This window comes from Adiantum capillus-veneris, chromosome 3 (genome assembly GCF_014529385.1).
Source record: "Adiantum capillus-veneris isolate H3 chromosome 3, ASM1452938v2, whole genome shotgun sequence".
Classification (NCBI taxonomy): Eukaryota; Viridiplantae; Streptophyta; class Polypodiopsida; order Polypodiales; family Pteridaceae; genus Adiantum; species Adiantum capillus-veneris.
The window spans coordinates 73,012,865-73,033,155 of NC_140933.1; the positions used below are offsets into that span (position 1 = coordinate 73,012,865).

The 20,291-nt window shown below is 40.5% G+C and overlaps 1 protein-coding gene across 1 annotated transcript; it reads right to left on the minus strand.

The window, feature by feature from the left end:
* Window positions 1–16,928: 16,928 nt before the first annotated feature.
* Window positions 16,929–19,694, minus strand: LOC147461100 (uncharacterized). Its single transcript, XM_086500059.1, has 7 exons — window positions 19,309–19,694; window positions 19,160–19,240; window positions 18,877–19,062; window positions 18,300–18,467; window positions 18,150–18,203; window positions 17,789–17,944; window positions 16,929–17,427 (listed from the first exon to the last, which is right to left on the minus strand). The coding sequence occupies exons 1-7, from the start codon at window positions 19,477–19,479 to the stop codon at window positions 17,059–17,061; spliced, it is 1,185 nt and encodes a 394-aa protein (XP_086356185.1). The 5' UTR covers window positions 19,480–19,694; the 3' UTR covers window positions 16,929–17,058.
* Between the last annotated feature and the right edge of the window lie 597 nt (window positions 19,695–20,291).

The window sequence follows — 20,291 nt, forward strand, 5'->3', positions numbered from 1 at the left end:
TGAATATCCTTGGTATCTAGTTTATTCACTCTCCTTTGGAGTCATCATAACAAAATTGTTGTTATACAATCCCTAAAGAGGTGAGTGGGAAGCTCTCCTAGACACTTATCTCTTGTCTTGAAAATATACACAATCTTCAAGGGTGTAGACTGCCCTGGTTTGGCATGAGCAGTTCAAATTAATTCCATGAAATTGTTGGCTTCCCAACAATAGACACCAAGCCTAGGGTTGTCATTGGGTATACTCTTTAGAGGTTTAGTGTCTATCAAACCATATCCCTCTAACTCTAGCACAAGCGGTTCTTCCTTTACAACCTTGGTTGGAATTAGAGTGTCAACTTTCAATCCCCATCTGTCTATTGAATCAAGATCTTGTATCTTGAGGTATTGCACCCCATTTTGATACATATAGAAAGTATATTGTTTGTTTTGTCTAACCTCATCTTTAAACTCAACAATGTGTTCATCTACCTTATGCAAATTCCTTGCTAAGATCCAAATAAATCAGGGCATCATACTTGTTAGTCCTAAAGAAGGTCAAAATATGCTTGAACCATGTGAGGTTCGAGTCCTTAAGTGAGTCCAAAAAGAAGACATCTTGGAACTTGAGTTGGAGTAAGTGTCTAGCACCTCTTCGGCTATAGTCTTTGAAGGTCTCCATTGGTTAACACTCTCTTTCGTGGATGCTCTACTCCTGTTTTCTCCCAAATTTCCCAACACTCTACTAAATCTTAAGTTCATATGTGGATTCAAACAACTTAATTGAGTAGGTACTTCAATCCTGGAAAAATGCCTTTTGTTTTAGGCATAGTGCCTCCTCTCTATGTCTAGTTCTTTTTCTTGCCAAGACGTGATTTCTTGCGCACCACCACTTCAAATTGTATGTGATTCCAAAAATTTTAACCCAAAATCATAAAATATCTAACAACTACACTCAATGTGTCCCAAACTCTATTATTATGTGCAGGGCATGTTTGGTGTGCTTAAGATGGATACACCTTACTGAGAGAGTAGATCTAACTTTGATCACTTGTATGGGGTCCTCATAGCCTAACGAAGATAACATTGGTGTCAAATGAACAAAGTTATCCTTCTGGTGAAAATTTTATCTTTGGCACACCAAAGAAAAATTTTCCCTATTTCGATATTTTTGCCCAACGTGACTTGTCTGGGTCTCTATATGTGATTTCAAGCTTTTCCAATGAGTTTCACAAGGTTTGGATTGTCCACCCGTGTTTTGTTAGGAAATAAGACATAGCTAAATAGATAATTGAGTAGATTACTTAATGGAGGGAGACAGATTTATATGCACGAGATTATAGAGTAGAGAGAGAGAGAGAGAGAGAGAGAGAGAGAGAGAGAGAGAGTACACACGATATACGTGGTTCACCCAATGTGGGCTACGTCCACGGGAAAGCAGCCACTCAATGGCTTTAGTACTTCAAAACAAGAAGTAGTTTACAAAGGGATCATACCCTTAATGGAGCTCCCGCCTTGCTTCACTCTCAGCACCTCACACTCACCTTGTTGCATCAACTTCACACTATGAAATGTGTGTAGAAATGGCCTCCTTTTATAGGCCAAAAGGGTTGCCCTCTCTTATGAGAGACAGCCATGTGTAGCCGCCCTTGTGCGAATAAGTCCAAATTGGACCCTCCAATCCGCCCATGTGTGGCCGCCCTTGAGAAGACAAGTCCGCTTTTGAATTCGGCCACCGGCCATTGACTTCTGACCACCGGCCAACCGACCGGTTGTTTTCCGACCACTTTTTGGCCGCCGTCCGGCCATAATATTCCGGCGAAAAAAAAAGTCTCAGGGGCGGAGGCCCCCGAGGCCTTTAAAGTTGCCCCTGATTCTTGTCCGTGAAAATTTTGGTTTCCGGTGAGTGATTTTCCTTCACGCACGATGGCTTCTCCTCATAATGGGGGCCTTACAAATGTGCGCTTTTACCACAGAAAATTACAAGGGTAAATCAGGCTCCATACTTAACAATCTCCCACTTGGAGATTGATCTCCAAACCAAACCTGTGACTGCTTTCCATTCTGGCTTCTTATCCTTGAATGCCGATTGAAGATGAGCAAAAGCTCAACTTCTCCTTGTTGACCACCTTTGTAAACATGTCTGCAGGATTTTCACTTGTATGCACCTTTCCTAGCTTTAGTTGTCCCTCTTCCAAAAGAGTGCGTATGAAGTGATATCTCACCTCAATGTGCTTTGTCCTTGAATGAAAGGCTGAGTTCTTCGCAAGATGGATAGCACTTTGTCTATCACTGTACAAGACACAATTGTCTTGTTTGAATCCAAGCTCTTCTAAGAATCTGTGAAGCCACATAATTTCTTTGCTTGCCTCCGTCATTGCTACATACTCTGCTTCTGTGGTAGAAAGTGAAACCACTTTCTGCAGCTTTGAAGCCCAGCTTACAGCTGTGCCTCCAACCGTGAACACATAGCCAGTAGTGCTCCTTCTAGTATCTTTGTCACCTGCCATATCTGCATCAGCATACCCTTCTAGAAAAATATCAGTTCCTCCAAAATACAAAGCATTTGTTGTTGTCCCTTTTAGATACCTAAGTATCCACTTCACAGCTTTCCAATGCTCTTTACCTGGGTTTTCCATGAACCTACTCACAACTCCCACTGCATGTGCAATGTCTGGCCTTGTCTAGACCATAGCATACATTAGAGAACCTACCACTGCAGCATATGGAACTTTAGACATATAGGCTATCTCCTCTTGTGTCTTTGGACACATATCCTTCGTTATTTTCAAATGACCAGCCAAAGGTGTAGAAACTGGTTTTGCATTTTGCATTGCAAACCTTTCTAGTACCTTCTTGATGTAATTTTCTTGAGATAGCTTTATTGTCTTCTTCGTCCTGTCCCTTGATATTTTCATACCAAGTATCCTCTTTGCAGCACCTAAATCTTTCATTGAAAAAGATTTGGACAGCTCCTCTTTTAGGTCTTTGATGTCCTGCATGTTAGCACTTGCAATCAACATACAACATTAGGATGATGAATTTTCCATCTCCCAAATTCTCCGTGTAGACGCAGTGATCCGAGTTGCATCTTGTGAATCCATGATCCAATATCCATCGATCAAACTTCAAGTACCATTGTCTTGATGCTTGCTTTAAACCATACAAGCTCTTCTTTAATCTGCAAACCATTTTGTCCTTACCTTTTTTTGTTTGTTTTCTTTCCAAGTAATCTTTGTACATATTTTGTTCGTTAAAAATTACATCCCTACTCCTTAAGATTTTACCATCTTCAGGATTCCATAGGCGATACCCAAAGTCTCCTTCTCCATAGCCAATGAAGAAACACTTTTTGGACTTTGCATCTAACTTTGATCTTAGGCTTCTATCTATGTGCATGAAAGCCTCACACCCAAACACTTTGAGAAATGCATAATTCACCGGTTTACCTGTCCATGCCTCTTCTGGAACTCCCCCATCCAATGCCGTTGAGGGTGACCGATTGATTAAGTACACAGACATACTCACAGCTTCCGCCCAAAGCTCAAGTGGTAGGCCTGCATGTAGCCGCATGCTTCGTGCTCGTTCCATGATTGTCCTGTTCATCCTTTCGGAAATCCCATTTTGTTGAGGTGTCCTTGGGGTTGTCCTTTGCCTCCGAATGCCATTGCTAGCACAAAATCTTTCAAAAGCTTGGCTGCAATATTCGCCTCCATTGTCAGATCTGAGGCATTTAACCTTGGTACCTGTTTCATTCTCCACAAAGGCTTTCCACCTTTGAAATATGGAAAATACATCGGATTTATTCTTCATGACATAAACCCATGTTTTTCTAGTCGCATCGTCTATGAATGTTACATAGTACAATGAGCCACCAAGTGATGGTGTACTTGCAGGACCCCAAACATCAGAATGAACCAACTCAAGTTTTTTATTTTTTCTTTCATTTCCTGATTTTTGAAATTTTACCCTCTTTTGTTTACCATAAACACAATCTTCACAGAACTCTAAGTCCACTTCTTTCAAACCTGGTAGAAGCTTCTTTGTTTGAAGGATTTGCATTCCTTTGGCACTCATATGCCCAAGTCGGTAGTGCCACACCGCACTATCAACTTCTGTAGTTGCTGCACAAGCTGAAGGTTGCGTGCTAACAGTACACAAGTAAAGTGTACTGACTTTTTCACCCTTGGCAACCACCAAAGATCCCTTTGAGATCTTCCATCGTTTGTTTCCGAATGCAATGTTGTGACCTTCATCGTCCAATTGTCCTGTAGAGATCAAATTTTTGCGAAGAGAAGGAACATGCCTAACATCTTCAAGCTTCCATTCATTTTCGTTAGCAGTTTTGACAGAAACTGTACCTTTGCCAACAATCTCACAAGCTTCATCATCTCCCAAGTATACATACCCAAAATTACCTTTGGTGTAGTCTTGGAAATGTTGCTTGTGTGGTGTCGCATGGAATGAAGCCTCGGAATCTACTATCCAAGAATTAGACACATTGTCTAATGAGAGAATTAGAGCATCTTGCTCTACTTTACCTGCCACATTGGCCTCCGATGTTGGCTTGTTGTCTTGAAACTGTGTCTCCTTCTTCTTCTTGGACCAGCAATCCTTCTTGACGTGGCCCTTCTTGCCGCAGTTCCAACATTCAAGAACTGACTTTGTGCGTGACTTGCTCCGCCTTGAGCGATCACGACCTTTTTGGTTTTTGAACCTCTCCTTTAGCCTTTCTCTTGTTTCCACTGATAGTGAAGCACTTGATGATTCTCATGTGCTTCTCCTTCGCATTTCCTCGCTTAGGAGAACACCCACAACATCATCAAACTTAAGAGTATTTGTGCCAGAGATAGAATTACTTACAGCCATCACAAGGCTTTCCCAACTATCCGGTAGAGATGATAGTATAAGGAGAGCTCGCACTTCGTCATCGGAATTGATTTTCACTGATCGAAGTTGACTTATTTTTGTGTTAAATTCATTTAGGTGTTCTACAACTGAACCATTCTCTGCCATCTTTAGATTGAACAAGCGCTTCATAAGAAATACCTTATTGGATGCCGATGGTTTCTCGTAGAAGTCGTCAAGTGAATTCATCAAGTCCTTCGTGGTCTTCATCTCCGAAACATTGAAGGCCACCATTGACGCCAAGCTTAACCAGATTTTTCCCAGTGCCTTTCGATCAAGGACAATCCATGCTTCATGTGCCATTGTTGCGGACTTCTTCACAAGACCGCCTAGTGGCAAATAGAGGTCCTTCTGGTAGAGATAGTCTTCAATCTGCATCTTCCAATGTTGGTAGTTTTTGCCGTTGAACTTCTCAATCTTGAGCTTCCCTTCCTCCGCCATAACTCCCACTCAATTCAAGGAATCCTTTCCTTGAGATAATTTAGCTACGAGCAAACCTTGCTCTGATACCAGTTGTTAGAAAATAAGACGTAGCTAAATAGATAATTGAGTAGATTACTTAATGGAGAGAGACAGATTTATATACACAAGATTATAGAGTAGAGAGAGAGAGAGTACACACGATATACGTGGTTCACCCAATGTGGGCTACGTCCACGGGAAAGCAGCCACTCAATGGCTTTAGTACTTCAAAACAAGAAGTAGTTTACAAAGGGATCATACCCTTAATGGAGCTCCCGCCTTGCTTCACTCTCACCACCTCACACTCACCTTGTTGCATCAACTTCACACTATGAAATGTGTGTAGAAATGGCCTCCTTTTATAGGCCAAAAGGGTTGCCCTCTCTTATGAGAGACAGCCATGTGTAGCCGCCCTTGTGCGAATAAGTCCAAATTGGACCCTCCAATCCGCCCATGTGTGGCCGCCCTTGAGAAGACAAGTCCGCTTTTGAATTCGGCCACCGGCCATTGACTTCTGACCACCGGCCAACCGACCGGTTGTTTTCCGACCACTTTCCGGCCGCTGTCTGGCCATAATATTCTGGCGAAAAAGAATATTCCGGTGAAAAAAAAAAGTCTCAGGGGCGGAGGCCCCCGAGGCCTTTAAAGTTGCCCCTGATTCTTGTCCGTGAAAATTTTGGTTTTCGGTGAGTGATTTTCCTTCACGCACGATGGCTTCTCCTCATAATGGGGGCCTTACAAATGTGCGCTTTTACCACAGAAAATTACAAGGGTAAATCAGGCTCCATACTTAACATGTTTTGCCACTCTTTTGGATCCCGTTGAAAAGGTTTTCAATTTTTTTGGTGCTTCTTGCCCTTTCTCAGCTCCAAACTTGTCCAAACTTGCTCTGAAGAGTTGTATAATGTTCCAATAGACCTCTATCAATTACAAATTTTGTAGAATTTACTCTTCGGTGTGGTAGGTCTATCTTAGGCATGCCAAAAATTTCTTGAGAATTGTAGTTTTTTGCAGATTTGGTTTCACAACAGTATTTCCCTTGGTTTGAGGTCTATCCTTGCTCTGGTTTCAATGTTTGGTCCAAAAATTGCTTTACTTTCCTTATTTTCCTCACACTTGGCAGTTTTTTACCAGATTTGGACCCAACAAGGTTTTTAGTGGTCTAAACGATACCAAAATCAATGGGGGTGGTCTAAATAAGTTTTTCTTTCATCTTGTATGTCCAGTTTCCTAGTTTGATCCCCAAAAAGCCTCTGTCTGCACCAAAGATAAGTTGGACAATTTTTAAATTTTTTTCGATGCACCTCAAATCACATGCAGTCTTGACTATTTTCTACTTAGCCCACTCCTACTGAACTTGAAAAAAGAGTGCGTCATGTGGAAAAAATTAACTTTCCTTACCAAATCTCTAATGTGTACTTAGGTGATACCCTTCCCAACTACTACCTAGTCTCAAGGACCCTTCTCCTAGTTCTTCCTACTAAACTAACGCTCCTGAGGTCTGTACTCAATATCTTTACTATCAAGCACCTCTCATCAATGATAAAGTCAAAAGTGTTTTACTCTAGTTAAAACTAGAGGAACTAATGGAACTTTTTGTGAATGCTTTGGATTTTTCTCTAGTCTAGGTTGCCTCATCCCCAGAAACAACACCAAAATGTTGGTCGTCTACCAAGCCTCACCATAATGATGCTAGTAAAGTGAGAACCACATACATAACATGTCAATATGTGGGATGTAGCTGACCAACTATTGCATGGAGACTACATAAGATAGCTTATCTCTCGAAAAGTGCTTTCCCAATTTTCTCTATCGTATCTTTCTCAAGCAATCATTAGTTACTCAAAATTAGTAAATACGGCCAATACTCTACCATATCACTTTTGAGATAGCTAGGAGTGTCCAAATGGACCCAAAATTGCTACACTAATTCAGAAGGTGTTAGGCCAAATGGCTCTCATACCCCAAGTTGTTGGTTCAAGCCTCCCGGGGGTGGGGGGAGTAACCTCATGTACTTGAGTTTACATTGTACCCGAGTTTACATTTTTTCCAAGTTTACATTGTCCATGAGATCTTGAGATCTACGGTGCTCAATCATCCCACCGTAGATCCCATCTCCTCCCATGCCTGTGTGAGATAAAGACAAGTCCCCCCCCAACCCCCTCTTTCTTTTCCTTTCATTTCCATTAGTCCATGAGCATCTTCTACGATTCTCATTAAAAGAAATGAAAAGATCATTTGAAATATGTCCTCACTCCTATTTCTTCTTGTTCTCTTCTCTCTTATCTCTCTCTCTCTCCTCCTTTCTTTTCTCTCCCTCATCCTTCTCTCTATACTCTCTTATTATCTCCCTCTTCACCCTCTATCTTTCCTACCTTCTACATTTTCTCCCATCTCTTTTCTCTCATCACTTCTCTCATTTCCAAGTCTCTCTCCACTATCTCACTTCTACGTCCCTCTTACATATCTCCCTTTGGGCTTCCTTCCAGCTAGGACCATTCCCACCACCACCAAGAGGGTCTATCAATGAGCCCTCTCCATCAAGTAGATTCCACACAAGACATCCACTGGGTTTTTTGTACATACCGTCAAGGTCTAGGGTCAGGGGGAAGTACATCTGGACCACTGAATTCACAATTATTATACACGGTACTAATCTAAGCTAGCCATCATTGGATGGTTGCCACATCAACACGCAAAAAATTATTGGTCTCTGATGCCTATAAAGACATTGGTCAGCTTGCAATGATAGCCTATGTAAAGATGATAACTTAGCATACAAACTCATGTCTCTGACTACAAAGACAGTGATCAGCTTGCTATATAAACATGAAGCTCATCATTAATTATGTTAGAGAAACTAAAATAGAGAAAAATAAAATCACAAGCTGACAATTTAGCATAGGGAATTTTAACCAGCTCTTGACAACTCAGCATAGGGAATTTAAACTAGCTTCAAACAACTCAATCTACAGAAATTAAACCACATGCTCACAAACCAGCACATGGAAATTAAACCAATTGCTAACAACTCAGCACCAAGAATTTAAACCACCTATTGATATCTCAGCACAGGGAAATTGAACCATCTATTGACATCTCAACATAGGGAAATTGAACCAACAGCTAACACGTCATCTCAAGGACGTTCAACCAAGAGATGAAGAACTCATTCATCATCAAAATATTGCATCTTGTTATTTGCATTACGTCCGAGTAGGTGTGCTATAGTATCACCATGACAATTACACATAAAGTCTACAAAAACTTCTAGTAGACCCAATAATGATAGGAAAAAGAAGTCTTATGTGCATAGATTCATTACTTCCTAGAGTCACCAATTGGCATGTTCTCCTTGCCCACATACACATTCACAACACAATTATTAATGCTACAACTAGCAAAGAAGGACATTTTGTCGCTTGGGTCACTTCGCGAATGAGTCCCAAGAGCATGAACACACTTGATTGGAAGATCTTGAAGACTATCTTTTTCAAAAGGGATGTCACCGCCAATCTTGTATGGAAAAAACTACATTCCATCAGAGATTGCACTCCAACATGTTCTAGTATACCCTTTCAGCTAGGACCATCCCCACCACCACCAAGAGGGTCTAGCAATGATCTCTCTCCATCAAATAAATTCCATTGAGAATTTTAGTGGTAAATTGACTAAATTTGAAGGTGTATACACCAAATTATGCTAATTTTCTCTAAATTTTGTAGGTTTTCTCACCTTCAATTTTGGATTACACTAAACCTAGGTTTTTTGCAAGCATTGCACAAGCTTCAAATGTTCACTTGGGGTAAATCCATCCCGTCGCGTGCTGCAACGCTTTTTGCGCAAAAGGGAGGTGGGGAGAAGTGTTAGGCACAGGGAAGGCTCAGCTCAATGGCGGCTCTGAAAGTTGGTGCGACAGGAAAACAAATTTTTTGTGCGTAAAGAAATGCGGTGCCAATCACAGGTCAGCCAAGGGAAATCTGGAAGCGCCAGCAGGGAATTGGGATTTTTCTTGCAACATTACTCATATATCTTAGGTATGATTCAGACCCCTTTTCCTCAAACATTGGTTGTGGGAAGGTTTTTGTAAAGCAGGGTATAAGAGTCTAACGTGTTTGTGAATTTCAGTTCAATGGCGCCTTTGAACTTAGGATTTTGTGTGTGTTGCAAAGGCAGATACTGCTTGTTCAAATCGTCGCAATATTATGCGGCCAACATATCCGCCAATGCCATAAATTATTCTTCAAGGATTGTTACTGGCCTAATGCAGGGGAGTTAAGGATGGAGTTCCCAACACACACACTCTTATTCCGTACATACATACATATATATAATATACATGTATTATGTATGTACATATATATGCATCAGGTTGTGTATGTGTATGGATAGCTTCTATGAGATGTATTCATGGGTATACTACTTAATCAAATGTGAAAAAAAAATCATATCATGCTTCTGAAGGACCAACCTTATGCAAGTAATAAGATGTTATAAGAAATGCAGCTTGAAAGCTTAATGGAGCATAGTGACCATAAGAAGCACCTAACAGCTTTACTCGATATGGCATTTGTTGCATTACTTTTTCAAACTGGTCAATTGCGCTTGCAGATATCCTTTCTCAAATAATCCCCTTGTTTTAGAGCCTGAATGGGCATGTCAAATGAGAACCCGTGACTTCCAAAGAGAAGTGAACATTCTTGAATGATATTGAGTATAGACTAGAAATAAGCTTACCTTGGTGCACTCTGCTTTGATCTTTGGATCAATTTCAAGACCCACCTTCTTGTAGTATGCTACAAGAATCTCCTTTGTTCGAGCATTATGAGCATGTTCTTCCACTTCTATCTCAAGTTGCTCACCTGGCTTGATAGTTCAGCCACCTCCATACTGCCATTATTGGGTGTGTAGAGTTAAAACTTCTGAGTCTAGGATGAGAAGCATGAAGAAACGACAAAAAATGTGGCTATCATTGCATGAAAGAAACTTCGAGAAGTAGGAAAACGACACAAAAATCAAGTCTTTTACATAGAGTAGATAAGTCTACGTGGCCTTATCAATCCGCTAGCTCCTCCTAGCCAGATCAATGGCTGGTGATCTACGGAACATATACCTATGCATGCTATGGTGATCTCTAAGGTTGATAGCCTAGGCGCTATCATACTGGTCCGGCTATTTTACATGCATAATGCATTAATAATATGACTTGCTAGCATAGATAAACCATGAGAAAAACGAGATTGATCTAGATACACACAAGAAGTTTTGACTGAGGGAACACTTTCTTGAGAGCTCTAGTAGTGATAAGAATGGCCATTTGGAGACAGACAAATCATGTCTACAATGCACTGCGATGTGATGCTCAAATTCCATGTCATTACATAATATAGTGCTAGGATGGTAAGTAAGATCTTCAATAAAGCAAGGATTTTGTTGTGTGTTCAATGTGTGTTAAAAGAAAGAATTCCATTTGATGGGCTAATGTTGTGTGTTCAATGTGTTTTCAAAGCAAGAATTCCATTTGATGGGCTAATGTGTTCAAATTGCACCTCCATTAATTCCCAAGGAACGGGATTTTTGGATGAGAGTCTATCGCCAATCCCAGGCAACACATAGTCGAGGGCTTAGAGATATAGGTTTTGACAGAAGATTTGATTACATGACTAACGCAGAGATCCTTGGCATAGCACTATCTAGGTGTATCCTAGTTAAAAGACTTAAAAAGCAAATGTGGTTCACAAAAATCAAAGTTGCAACATTAAGTGTAAGAGTCAGGAACCTTCATGATAGTGTCTCTGAAGTCTTGGGAAGAGGTGATGTGAAATTTTTTTGCATGGATATGATCAATGCGCACAACCTCATTTTGTTTGAGGGAAAGCAAGCATTGTGGAGATTTCTCATGTATATCTCGCAAAACATTGGAAGAGATCCCCGGGAAAGAGATACTCTGACACGACAAGGAGTCTCTTTGAGGCTGTTAAATTTTGGGGAGGTACAAGAATGCACAACTTTCTCACTTTGAACCTTGGGGGATCCCATATTTCAACCACCATGAGGGCAACAAGGAAGTCCATGTGTTATAAACAGGGGTCACGGAGGATATATTTCAACATGTGGCTGAGGTTTACAAGCTTGAAATGGGTAGAAACAACATCCCGATGGGCAGTGTTCCTGTTATTATTGTCGAAGATGAGACTGTTATAAATAGGATGGTTAGGTGGAATGCAAGGGATGATGAACTTGTTGGCTTTTGTGGATGTAAACAAGAACACAATTGTGTAGGAGGTTGTGGTGGTCGTTGGTTTTGGCACAGGTTCTTATTGTAAATCCACTTATTCATTATCTCTACCAAAGATTGTCCTGGTGATCCAGCTGACATGTAACCAATTTGATTCAAAATTTCATTAAAGCGAAATGGAATGCAGTAGCATTGCTTTGGAATCGGCATCTTAAAAATTGTAGATCCTTTGATTAGTCATGCTTATGATGGGGATGCTCAAAGAAGGAAACTCATGAGAGATGACTACACTTCTCAAGTGGGTATAATTCGATTCTCTATTCCTTGGAAAGGGTGGTCATTAATAGAGAACATAGATTATGATGGAAGTATCTTGGGATTGCATGACTCGGACTTCATCCATAATGGGAAAAAGTTGGTCAACCCTTTAGATAATGCTTCTAGAAGACTTATCCTTCGCAAGGATATCGCTACATTGAATCGTGTTACTCTTGTATATCAACATTTTAAGGTTGATGAGCATGGATTTCAAGAGGGTGATGTGGAGAGAAAGGACTGGTAAAACTGGAGATCAGCCCAAAGATTGGCAGGACGTAAGGTGCAAGCACGTCTGAAGGATTTGCGCATTGGAAGTCAATTTCAGCAAGAAAGAACACTTGGAACAGAAATGTATCTTTCAATAGTAGCCTCATATATTGATATTTTTTGTCTCCAACTTTGTCATTATTTGAGAGAGTGAAAGCTTCCAGCAAGGTTTCCTTCTTTTTCAGGTACTCAGTGTTTAGACAAGGTGTCATTCTTTATGTTTTCCATTAAAAGAAGGTAATAGTTATTCATTTTCTAAGAAATATCTTGTGTTGTTTCCTTAGGATGTGGCACACTTGGATCATGAAATAAGCGATATACACTCTCAAGGAGAATTTCATAAGCAAAGAACATGCCTTGATATTCAACTCTCTTGCCACTTTGTAGTTCTTCTAATCAAGCTATTCAGAGAAAAGTATACACATCTAGAAACTCCTTTGTCTGCAAAGGGGTCAGACAGTTTAAAAATTTCTTTAGCAAAGTTGGCATTATGGTTAGAAATGAGAGGAGTTATGATGGAGTTGACTTGCTAAGCAATGTTGGTGTGCTAAACACGATTGTCAAGATTAAATCAAGCTCCATGCTTGTTTTTCCAACAACACACTCTAAGCAAGAAAGCATATAGACTGTAATGAATCATGCACCTGGCGTTCCATTAGTCAATCTTGGTGACTACATTTCTGTAGCTTGTGATAAGGAAACAATATGATCTTTAAGAGGGATTTTGTGAAGCGAAGGATGTGTGCAAAATACTAGGCATTCACGATATCTCTTGGTGCCATGACACATGGCAAGAGAGAGATCTTGAAGATATAATGGTTGCCAATGCAGATGACTAAATTTTGGATTATGGAGTTGTTGATGTCATTCCTCTTGAGATAGAAGAAGGTGCAAATGAGTTGAGTACATGTGACAAAGATGAGGTGATAGTCGCAGAATATGAGTTATGCCATGTGTTTGATGAGATAGTTGATGAAGAGGAGAAAGTTAAAAGCCAGGTTTTTTCTTTGGTAGAGATAGATGGCATGAAAATGTGTATGAGTACTCTTGTGACTCAGCTAAATGGAAATACAACTCTGTCTAAGGACAGAGTAACAAGGGTGAAAAGTGGGATTTATTCTTCAATGGATAAAACGATCAGGTTTCAAACATGAACTTCTATTGTAGTAGGCCTAGATTGTGTTTTTCTATTTGAGGGTTTTTCTTTCAAGATGACACAAGGTGCAAGAGGAAAGGAAAGATTTGTAGCACTAGCAAAGGCGCAGATAAAGGTACATGGTATCTTGGAAGAGTTGTGTGTATGAGAAGAAAAGTGGGAGCTCCTATGAAAGAGACCAGGGGTCCTATTGATCTTCTTGACCGGCTTGCAAATGTAGAGATACATCTTGCATGATATCAAAAAGCTAAGGGGGCAAAGGAGGTACAAATATGATCTTTTGGACAATCAATGTGTATCCTTGGAGTCTATAATTTCGCTTGCAAACTTGGCATATGATTTAGATAATAAGAAATACCAGCTTGATGCTAAGGACTACAAGGTCTTCAATGAGTATGTGAAAGGTAAATTGACTTCATTTGCAAATTAGGTTCAAGCATGTGAAAGAGAAAAGTTCATGGGATTGGTTTGTATAATAAAGATCTATATTTATTTTCTAATTCTAAGAGTAACTATTTTGAATCTTATAGGTTGATAGTTATGTAGTTGTTTTTGTTCAAAATGTTTAATCTTTTAATGGGTTGTTTTGTAATGTGTTTTGATTTGATAAGTGAAGTTTCTCATGGTTGTTTTAAGAGTATGCATAATTTGTTATTTAGAAAAAAATCCATTTCATATATGTGCCTTAAATCCCATATAGGAAGCCTACTGAGTAGGTGGCTAGTATTATATGTTTTGAGATTGAGATTTGTATCAGTTTACAAGGCAAATGCTACCCATTTTTTGACAAATTACATTGCATTGATTGGTTTATTTTAGTTCAGTATTTATTATATTTGTTGCTTTTCATGGTGGTTTGTTATCTCAAATGAAATAGTGGGCCATGACATTCCGACGAAATCCGTATGAGGGCGGATGGCTCATTGCAAGGACTGTTAAGAGCAGCTATGGTGTGTGCCACCTTGGTGCAGCCATAGCGTGCATGCAGGTGCAAGGCAAGGAGGGTGAATGAAAGCGAGAGGGAGAGAGAGATCGATACAGAGAATGAGAAAAAAACTCTTGTAGTAATTTTATTCAATAGCCTTTGTACATATAAAGCTTCATAGCCATGCAAATTTCTAACTATAATTGAATCTTGCATGCATGCCTCAAGGGCCTGTTCCCACAGGTTGACATCAAAATAATTGAGGGCTTGGAAAACTCAACAATGCCCCCCTCAAGCCAGAACTAAACAGACCACTCTCATGATACCTCGAGTTTTTGGTGTACTCGGCAACCGTGAGTTTTAGGTTTTCTCATGACCAAGGATTTTGGTGTATCCATAACCTGATGCTATGATAGTAAACCCCCCCTTGAACAGATAGGGTGTAGGTCAAAAATTAGCTACCAATGAGTGGAGTTTTTGGTTCACTGCGGTTTAAGGTGTACCTAGTAACCTCATGAAAAGCAGGACAAAAATGGGTTGAGAACGAATATTTTTGAGAGGTCTTACCACTTTGCATGTGTGGAAGTGTCTATAACCCGTACAAGTTTTCTAGTTTTTTTTTTCATATGACTGACGTATGATGAGAGAAAACAAGGCTTTCAACAAAAACTAGATGGTTATGTTGATATTGGACAAAATTGAAAACAAAACTGTGATAGGAAATTGTTGCTAATAAAACAATTTTCTTTGTCAGCTTTATTTTTGCATTAACAACCTTTCTAAGCATATTCTAACTTTGTCTGCAGTATCTAGTTGACTGAGGAGGAGATTGAATGCAACCAAATAGTATCATGGATTCTCTTTCCGGATGCACTATAGACTTGTGCACATTGATCTCAAAACTTTTGCTCCACAACAAGTTGAGGGCTCAAGATTGTTTGGACAATAGCTTCTTGAGAGAGAGCATGGTTGATAAGGCCGCCTACCGCAAGAGTCATCCGCCAAGTAATGATGTTGGATCCCATGTAGCGTTTCGAGAGGCTAGCAAATAGCTCCAATTGCACTGCGTGCTTGCAACCCGTTGAAAGGCTAAACAACGTGCGTTTTAAGATGATGTCCCGTTGACTAAGCATTCCAAGTATCTACGAGTCTTGCCAACAGTGTTCCAGCATGCGTTTTGAAATGCCTGCATTAGATTTGATCTTTGTCATCAATAGGGCCTACACCACGCAGCACACAGCGTTTTGTGCCATGTGCTTATGGCCCCCTCTTGAGACGCTTGCGTTTTCTCTGCCTGCTGGCTTGGCACACAGTGCCGATGCCTTACTAGCGCCAAGGATCACCACGCTTGTGGCTCTGATACCAGATGTTAAGAGCAGCTATGGTGGGTGCCACCTTGGTGTAACCATGGCATGCATGTGCAAGGCAAGGAGGGTGAACAAAAGCGAGAGGGCGAGAGAGATCGATACAGAGAATAAGAAAAAAAAACGCTTGTAGTAATTTTATTCAATAGCCTTTGTACTATAAAGCCTCATAGCCATGCAAATTTCTAAATATAACTGAATCTTACTTGCATGTCTCAAGGGCTTGTTCCCACGGGTTAACATCAAAATAATTGAGGGCTTGGAAAACCCAACAAGAATGTCCATATCTTTTCCGTATGTAGAGGGGTGGGTTATGATGTAAGATATCGTACATAGAGGACTTTCTCTAATTTGGAGACACGCAGGTGACTTCCTCCCATTATTAATAGTGAGTCCCTCGAGGCTCTTAGACACATGTCATGGTATCTATGGAATGCACGTTTAACTAATCAAATTCCTTCATCTTTTTTTTTCTTTTTTTCTTTTCAGAACTCACAATGGTGAGTATATTATATTAGCATATTTTTATATTTTTTACTTAATCTTCTACTCACGATTGTGAGTTGCAAAAAAAAAAAAACATAACCAAACAATTACTCAAATTCCTTTATCTTATGTCAAACCACTTGTTAACATTAGATCCGCACACCCACCTTGGAGTTTTTGATATTGGCCTACCGCATCTTCCAAACTCTATATAGACTTGCAACCAGTGTTCCGGAAAAATGTGTCCCAGCTTAAAATTGTGCCATTTTCAATTTCAAAAATGCCAGCTAAGGACGAGGGGAAAGGAGAAATTCCGCTTCAAAAGAGAGAAAAATCCAAAAAAGCAACCTATTTTTCTAAAATTTTCTCTTGGCAAATCCAAGGAAAGGAGTTTTGTATGTTTGGAAAAATGATTTTTCCTGGACACTGCTTGCAAAACCAACCCCCCCCCCCCCCCCCCTTTCCCCCCGCCGCCCGGTTTTACAATAGAGAAACTAGGCATTAACTTTATGCAAGTGACACAAGCCTTTGATACCAATGTAACTACTTGCGCATGGTGTTTTTGCACATATGCTTTATAAACACTCAACTTAAAGTACATGCAAAATAGGTTCTGCTAATTTTACTGCTGGCTTGAATTATAAGAGGGTATGTTTGAAGATACTCTCTGTGACATCAAAAGAAAAGTTGATTAAGGCAAGGATGTCAACGCTTTTGGGGGGGGGGTTGGGGGGGGGGGGGGGGGAGAGAGAGCGAGAGAGAGATGACAGTGGGAGGGCGAAGACACAGAGAGAAATAGAGGGAGAGAGAATTTTTTTTAGGAAGAACTACCAAAATACCGTCATGTTAAGTATTAGTGTATAGCATCCATAAGAGCTAAACTTGGACGGGAGCATTATTGTTTTTGTCCATGTGAGCTTGCAAGGGACAAAATAGTGAGCCGAGGATATTATAATTTATTGGCCTTGCCAACCACCATAAAAGAATGCACTAGCCTTTCCATCATCGTTGAGTTGGAGATCACTAACCGGATAGAGTTCAGAATTGGTAACGCTCTCACTGATTTCATCTGGGCCAAAGAACTCTATAGTAAGACTCTCATGTGTATACCCAAATCCTATCATGTATGCAGCCCATGGAAAGCCATCAGAAGCCGGGAACCCACTGCCCATTTGAGTTGGGTTACCAACTACTGCAACTTGGACCTCTCCTCCATATTGCACCTCATCGGCATTATTAGTTTGAAAGTTGGTTAGTATAGTGGGATCCCAATGTCCCACAACAGTGTTATCTATCATAAAGTACCATAGTCCATCGTTTGGATCCTACATTTTAGCAAAAACCAAGCTATTTGGTATTCTTAAACACTCTCTCTCTCTCTCTCTCTCTCTCTCTCTCTCATAATAATTTTTGCTATAATTCCCACATTGCAAAATACGACAACATCATGAGCTATTGCGAGGGAGGGTGCGCATGCCTTGCTTGGTGCGGTTAGGGGCTTGGTAGTGTCGGTCCCAAACAACACCGAACTAGGCATGTGCTCGCTCCTAAGTAGTAGCTCATGATGTTGAACCCTATAGTGAAAAATCATGAGAAAAGATCTCCTTTATCACATTGGAGAATGTCGAAAACTCGTTGAGCGTGCGTGCGTGCACACACACACAAGCGCGCACATGCATTTTATACCTTGTAAATGCCAAAATAGTGCGATATTTGTGTATTCGCATTTCCTGGTACAGAAGCCCCTAATGGGAACTTTTCTCCAAGTGTCCACGTTGTGTCGGTTTGTACAAAGCCAGGGCATATACGATTGAAGCACCCAGTTTGGTCATAATTATCATTCTATTTGAAGACAATTCATGAGAGTCAATATAGATACATATATTGCAGTTAAATTAACTTTGAGGTTTCAAAGAAACATTTTTTAAACTGAAATTTGCACGTTCAACATTAGTCCCACAGCTATGTCATTGAAAAATTTGCTTATGAATGCAAATTGGATCAATGGATCATATGACAGACGTGTCGGCATTTTTCGGTTACATACCGTCCAATAGATGAAGAGACGTGGATCACCATCCCCAAACACTCTGGGCTGCACCTAGAAATATACAAGGAGTGACAGAGTGAGAACAAAGTAAAATATTAAGAACCATTATTTTGGTTAGGAACAAAAAAAAAAGGGTTAGTTGCTTACAATCCAACCAGCCTCTAAAGTGGAATAGTTGTCATTATCCTCACGATTTACCACGACCCAAATCTGGGCAATACTGACTTCACCATCTTGTACAGAAGGGGTGTTGATGCTTATTCTCGATACAGCACCAGTGAAGTAGCCTGGTGTTACCGATGAGTATATAGCATACTACAAAACAAGACCATGCTCCCTTACTGTTTGAGACATTATGAGTTCAACCGTCCACTAGAGCTTCCATGCACATGTCATAAAATGATAACCCCGCACACCTTTGTGTGTGTGTGTGTGTGTGTGTGTGAGAGAGAGAGAGAGAGAGAGAGTTGTAGACTAATTCTCATCATAATTCCCACATTGTAGACTACATCATGAGTTGTCACGCGGGAGGTAGCACGCGCCTAGCTGGATGCGGTTGGGGACGAGCACTCCCCTAACCCCGACCACACCTAGCTAGGCATGCACTCCTTCCCGAGCAATAGCTCATGATGTAGAACCTTATAGTGAAAAATGATGAGAAAGAGCTCCTTTCTCACATTGGAGAGAGGAGGAGGAGGATGATGAGTAGCGAGTCTAGTCTTACGAGGTGTTCCAAACCCGAGTCAGGAGTCTTGATATGAACAATGTCCTCAAAGATGTCACCCCGCTGGACAGCCATCGACTCTGGGTGCGATGAGCAACCGGTGGGAACCTCTGCTTCAAAATGAGCTCGAGCAGAGTTGGTCAGTTTCCTCCACCCAGAACTAGCCGTAGGAAATCGTGCACGAGCCTTTCAAGGGACAACAACTAAAGTTACTCTCTCTCTCTCTCTCTCTCTCACACACATTTATCATCTCTCTTTCCCTCTCTCTCTCTCTCTCACACACCTCAGCAAACGAAGCCGACGTGGAGATCGAGTCGTTGCCGGGGGAGAGCCGAACACAATCGATGAAAACGCCATTAGAGAGCTGCATGAAAGCAAATAACGCCATTAGAGAGCTGATCAGCTGCGCTAAATAATTAAAGGGCTTTGCACCTGGTAGGACTGCAGGGTGGCAACAGAGAAGGCGGGTGTGGCTTGCTGCTTAGCTCGAGTTAAGTTAGAGAGCGAACGCGGGTATAAGCTGCTAGAGGCAGAGACGGCGCTTAATATGGCGAAGCAGCTGATGAGCACGTAATATACGTGCTGTAGCAGGCTCTTTCCCATCTCGATAGGATTCACAATCAAGAAGCCGCATCTCTTCCCCCTATTTGTATTCCTCTCTTCGTCGTAATTAACTCCTCTTTGGATCCCTCCCAAGGTAAATATACAATCTCGCCCTAGGACGGCTTTTACATAAGTTATTCCAATGATCTCCCTCTTCGTCCTAGCATATACTCTTAAAAGTTCGTTTTCTCTGTCTCTCTCTGTCTCTCTATAGCATATGCGGAGTATCTATATGCATTATAACTAGTTTTTATTGATTGATTTATTGTGGAAATGGTGTGAATTAAACAAGAGGAATAGTGTTGTATCTTTTATCTCATATCGTTCTTTATTGTGAAGGTTTCGAAGCATCTTTTCTCGAAGCTTTTGTAAAAAAATTTATGACCTGGCATCACAAATGAGATTTTGCATTAAAAGATGTATGGAGGTGAAAATTTATACATTATAATAAAGATGGAGAGACATGCATTTCGTGCATTTGAGATGTTTGTGCCAATAAAAATAAAAAAGACCATATGTATGTATTGTGTGGAGTTGGCACTATTCTCCAGATTTGTAATAATATTGTAGGGAATGTACTCTTTCTTCATCACTTTTATTCTTTCTAGTGTTGAAGGGAGACTTATGTTTCTCCTCGAGTGTTGGAGGGACTTCCTTATTGTAAAAATACTACAATTGTACGAGAACTCATTACCAACATGGATCATTCTACATTGCCATGTTGTGGTGTATTGCCGATATGTCCCTTCGTTAGGCATCACAAAAATTATTCAGTTTTTGTCACATTCATCTACAATCTTTATAATAAAAAT